Source organism: Mangifera indica, chromosome 4, assembly GCF_011075055.1.
Source record: "Mangifera indica cultivar Alphonso chromosome 4, CATAS_Mindica_2.1, whole genome shotgun sequence".
Taxonomy (NCBI): domain Eukaryota; kingdom Viridiplantae; phylum Streptophyta; class Magnoliopsida; order Sapindales; family Anacardiaceae; genus Mangifera; species Mangifera indica.
This window is the reverse complement of record NC_058140.1, coordinates 4,831,535-4,837,010: the sequence shown is the minus strand read 5'-3', so window position 1 is coordinate 4,837,010 and position 5,476 is coordinate 4,831,535. Positions and strand designations below refer to the sequence as shown.

The following is a 5,476-nucleotide window of genomic DNA, read 5'->3' as shown; positions in this document are numbered from 1 at the left end:
AGATTTGTTAGCTTTCCAAGATTTGTTAGTTTCCCAAGACTTTTATTTTATTATAAAACATATATTAAATTATTATATATACTCTACATTAGCCTGCCTTTTGCTCAAAGTAGAATTAGACTCCATTAGCCTTTGCCGTCAATGCATGCTTTCTTCCAAATGTGTCAACCTCAACCTTGGAATTCTAATTTATTATAAAATATATTTTAAAACATTAAATTATTTGCTCTATTCCCCCTAATATATATATATATATATATATATATATATATATATATATATATATATATATATATATATATATATATATATATATATATATATATATATATATATATATATATATATTATATCAATGCCATTTGGTTAATTTTTGCAATATATATATATATCATGAATATAATTTGTAATTATAATCCATAATTTATTTTATTAATAATTATTGAATATTTGATTTTATATAATTTAATCGAATAATTTTATAGTTTGTAATTTAGTTATTCTTGTTTGATTTGAATATTATTTATAGATAAAAGTTTTCTTATAATTAAATTGATTTATTTATGTTTCCAATTTGTGCTTTTATTTCAGTTGTGTAGTAAGCTGCCAAGAAGAATAGTCGGTGATTTATGTGATTTGGTTGATTTTTTTGATAAATTCTAGCAAATTGTTGGTGATACTGAATTTGAGTTAATCATTAATTGATTCTGCTACTGGTAAGGAAAATTCAAATTCTAAAAGTAGTAGTAGTAGTGTGGGTTCTGCAAAAAAGAATAATGATGAAGACCAAAATCCATTGTGGAAATATGTCACAAAAATTGAGAAACTTGGAGAATCAGGGGGTACATGCAAATGGGTTTGTAATTTTTGTCAGAAAAGAAGGCAAGGGACTTATACTAGAGTTAAAGCTCACCTATTAAAAATTACGGGGAAAGGAATCGGTGCTTGTTCTAAAGTGAAATTTGAAGATTTAGTAGAAATGAGAAAATTAGATGATGAAGCTACCAATAAGGTTTATAATTCTCAACCTAAGGAAGTGTCATTGCCTAGTAGTACTACTAATGTAAATCAATCATTGTCTTTATCCTTACCGTTACCGAGTGGGTCAAATCTTTTTTTAAAGAAGAGAAAAGTTGATGATTCTCCTATTGCTAAATCTTTTGACATACAAACTAGAGCTCAATTAGATGAGAAAATTGCTAGAATGTTTTACACTGGTGGTCTCCCTTTTAATTTTGCTAGGAATCCAAACTATATTAGTGCCTTTTCATTTGCAGCTAATCATTCATTGGGTGGTTATGTGCCTCCTGGGTACAATAAATTAAGAATTACACTACTTCAGCAAGAGAAAACAAATGTGGAAAGGTTATTGGAACCTATTAAAAGCACTTGGATGGAAAAAAGGGTTAGTATTGTTAGTGATGGATGGAGTGACCCACAAAGGAGACCTTTAATTAACTTCATGGTAGTTTGTGAATCAAGCCTGATGTTTATTAAAGCTGTTAATTGTGCAGGTGAAGTTAAAGATAAATATTTCATTGCTAATTTATTGAAGGAGATAATTGATGAGGTTGGTCATCAAAAAGTAGTTCAAGTAATAACTGATAATGCTAAAAATTGTAAAGGTGCTGGGGAAATCATTGAAGGTATGTTTCTACATATTTATTGGACTCCATGTGTTGTGCATACTTTGAATCTAGCTTTGAAAAATATATGTGCAGCTAAAAATGTGGAATCTAATCAAGAGACATATGATGAATGTCATTGGATAACTGATGTTTATGGTGATGTTATGGTAATTAAAAACTTCATAATGAACCATTCAATGCGATTGGCTATGTTTAATCGATTTAGTCTTTTGAAATTACTTTCAGCTGCAGACACTCGTTTTGCTTCTGTTGTTGTTATGCTCAAAAGATTTAAATTAATTAAGGGTGCTCTAGAATCAATGATTGTAAGTGAACAATGGGGACAATATAGAGAAGATGATCAAGGCAAAGCAAGATTTGTTCGTGATAAGGTGTTGGATGAGAATTTGTGGGCGAAGGTCAATTACATTCTTGCTTTTACTGCACCGATTTATAATATGATTCGAATGTGTGATACAAATAAGTCATGTCTTCATTTGATTTATGAGAATTGGGATTCTATGATTGAAAAAGTTAAATCAGTTATTTATGAACATGAAGGAAAATTTTCTACCCAAGATTCTCCTTTCTATTCAGTGATCTATAGTATTCTTTATGATCGTTGGGCAAAAAGTAATACTCCACTCCATTGTCTAGCTCATTCATTGAATCCAAGGTAAATATCTAATTGAATTATATATTTCTTTCATACTTATTTGATATATTTATTTATTAAATTGGGTATTAATTTGTTAATTATTTGATATATCTATTATTTATGAAGGTTTTATAGTGAACAGTGGCTTGAAGGAGGTGAAGGTAGAGTGCCTCCTCATATGGATGGGGAAGTATCTATTGAGAGAAACAAATGTTTTAGAAGGATCTTTTCTGAAGATGAGCGTTTTAAAGCATTGGATGAGTGTGCTAACTTCTCTCTCAAAAGTGGACCGTTTGAAGATCCTGATTCAGTTGGTGCTAGATTTAATACAGAACCGATGAAGTGGTGGGCATGTTTTGGTTCAAATGCTCCATTGCTTCAAAAGTTAGCATTCAGAGTACTTGGACAACCTAGTTCCTCCTCTTGTTGTGAAAGAAATTGGAGTACTTATTCCTTCATTCATTCAATTAGAAGGAATAAATTAATTCCAAAACGTGCAGAAGATTTGGTTTTTGTTCATAACAATCTTCGTTTATTGTCAAGGGTTAACTCTAAGTATTATGATGGTAAGAAGAAGATGTGGGATGTTGGTGGAGATGACTTTGGGAGTATGGAAGAGGTGAGAGTTCTTCAGTTAGCCAACCTGTCATTAAATGAACCAGAATTAGAGTCTGTTTTTTTCGATGAAGATGCAAATGACATAATGGATAAGGAGAATGATCAAATAGAGAAAATACAATAAATATTTTACTATTTTTTAAATTTTTTATTATATTTTATTTGATGACTTTGATATTGACCCTTGGAAATTATTATTTTGATGAAATAATATTGAGTTTGTAGGTTGATTTATTTATATTGTGATAAAATATATTGATTTATATACATGTTTATTTTCCATTTTAAAAGATGAATATATAAGTATTGATTTAATTTATACATACATGTTTTAAGAACTTGAATTTGTAATTTATTTTTGGTACAAAATTATTTTGTTATATGTTATTTTAAATTGGTTGGAAAAAATTAATTGTTTTATTTTTTTAATTAAAATATAGGTTATTGTATTTTTTATAAAAATTTCATATTTATAAAAAAAAACCCTATATTTTTTATATTTACACGTTTCCCCACGTTTCCGTTTCCTACTTTTTTAAGGAAATACGTTTCCACGTTTCCGTTTCTGTGCTACCTAGCCTGTGACTATTGAGCAATTATAATTTCCTTTTTACCCCAGGATGATAAATTGCCTACTGATTGATGTTCAAGGAAGAGCAAGGTCTATCATGTCCATTTCCAGACGTCAGAAATATTATCCGAACACATGGAGAGCCAGCACAAATTATGTTACTGCAGTTGACTACCATGTGAACCCCAATAATTGATTTTTTCCTATCAGCCACCTGGAGACAATTGGAATCTTGACACACTTATGCCTATTTAATAATTTCTTACCAATGGCCTTGAACTATTGATTGATCGAAAAACAAGTAGTATTGATATGGCTTTCATAGGTTAAACTATACTAAATCAAAGCAAATTGAAGTTACTCAAATTTTCTTTTATTCATTTTCTTTTACTAATTTCTAACAAGGTTCAATCATTTCAGCAGTCAAGTTTAATCATTCATGAGGTAAACAGTGAATAAAGAAATATAAATCAAGACTGCTATTGGTAGAATGCTAGTTTCAGCTCCAACGAAATAGAAATCAAGTATAATCAATCAATCATCTTTAGCAGTAAAAGTAAATGATCTTCAGGGGAAAAAAAGGGAAGATTGGATTTAGAGGCAAAAAACCGTTTCTGCTTCTAAATGGTTTATTATCAATAGAATATACAAACATATTTGATTGAGGTACAAGTATAGAGTATCAAAATTTTGTAATCTAATTGTTAAGGATGTTGAGAAGAGAGACTCTGGTTTTGATCATACGCCTGTTCAAGGACTCAACTCCTTCTTCAAGATCTTGAATACTTGACTCCAATTCTTTAAGTTGGTTCTGAATGCTATCGGATTTGCTTGTCTTGTAAGCAATGATAATAGACAATTCAGCATCTACCTTTTCAAACTCATTTATGTCAGTTTCTTTGCATGCTACCCCCTTTGGCTGCATTAACTTGGAAACCAATGACCAACCTCTTAGCTTTGATGGAGCCCTTGGCCCTGAGATAAGAGACAACAACGATTCGATCACATTTAAAGTGACTGCTTCAACCTTTCTTAACATGACGCTTGTCTCATTTTCCACACCGATTGTAGAGGATCTTTGGTTCAAATTCTTCAAGGTCTTCTGGATGGATTTTTTTACTAACTTCCTGGAGGTCAAGTATTTCTTAACCTCACTGGTAAGCTCAATATCATCATATCTTCTTCTGCGGAAAATTGATTGAAGTCCTTGTACAGCTTCTTTGGTTTGTACCAACGAATCCTTAGCAATACCACAAATATCCAAGAGTCTAAGAGATCCATTCAACAACTCATCAACCCATTTCTTTTGCTCGTGTTGAGCTAAAGTTTGTTGAAGCGATGCTGACTGAAGCAACTTGTCGACACAATCATGCAAATCTTGAAGACCATTTATCTCATGGCTTATCGATGATGATGAAGTAGAAGTAGCTTGAGAAGGCCGGAATCTGCTCACATGTTGATCAAGTTCTGAGTGAATTGGGTGTGGTCTTGAAGGAAGACTGTTAGAGCGAGTATGGTAAGAAGGGGCCATTTTTCTTCCTTCGGAATTGCAAATGCCTAGAAATAGATTGTTCAGTTCAATTTGCCTTCATTTCCTAACCATATGCTCTATATATATAATGAATACAAGAGACAAAAGGAATCTCTTGTGCTTATTCAATTAGGAACATGATTTCAGATTTGGATCTGAACATTATATTGGCTACATTTATGCAATGTCTCCCACCAGCTCCCTGACTTTTCTTTTCATAGCTTCAAGACCACACTAGTATCTTCTCATAAGTTAAAAATAAATAATTTCTTCTCTCATTGATCCACAAACCATGTGATGCATGGATGATGTTGAGCCTGTCTCCCCTGCAACTGTACAATGGAGAGCAATCCAGTTTGGCCTGGTTTCCGGCAGGAAACATGATGATTGTGCACTGGTGCATACTTAATGTATAAATTTGTAGAATCAGGTACTAAGAATAAGCAACTATAAGCAGGTATTGAAATTTA

At 31.5% G+C, this 5,476-nt stretch overlaps 2 protein-coding genes across 2 annotated transcripts; one reads left to right on the top strand and one right to left on the bottom strand.

Moving 5' to 3' along the window:
* The first annotated feature begins 979 nt into the window (after nt 1-979).
* LOC123213679 lies at nt 980-3,028 on the top strand. The gene is made up of 5 exons (XM_044633149.1): nt 980-1,100; nt 1,278-1,514; nt 1,626-1,646; nt 1,722-2,304; nt 2,413-3,028. Exons 1-5 carry the CDS (start codon nt 980-982, stop codon nt 3,026-3,028), a joined length of 1,578 nt encoding a protein of 525 aa, XP_044489084.1.
* A 1,144-nt stretch (nt 3,029-4,172) lies between these two features.
* Nucleotides 4,173-5,006, bottom strand: LOC123213678. The gene has a single exon (XM_044633148.1). It carries the CDS (start codon nt 5,004-5,006, stop codon nt 4,173-4,175), a length of 834 nt encoding a protein of 277 aa, XP_044489083.1.
* Between the last annotated feature and the right edge of the window lie 470 nt (nt 5,007-5,476).

Coding starts and splice junctions, on each gene's coding strand:
- LOC123213678 (XM_044633148.1), bottom strand. CDS start 5,006: ATGGCCCCTTCTTACCATACTCGCTCTAACAGTCTTCCTTCAAGACCA.
- LOC123213679 (XM_044633149.1), top strand. CDS start 980: ATGAGAAAATTAGATGATGAAGCTACCAATAAGGTTTATAATTCTCAA. Junction 1,515..1,625: donor TAAAGCTGTTAATTGTGCAG/GTGAAGTTAAAG, acceptor AAAATTGTAAAG/GTGCTGGGGAAATCATTGAA. Junction 1,647..1,721: donor TGCTGGGGAAATCATTGAAG/GTATGTTTCTAC, acceptor ATATATGTGCAG/CTAAAAATGTGGAATCTAAT.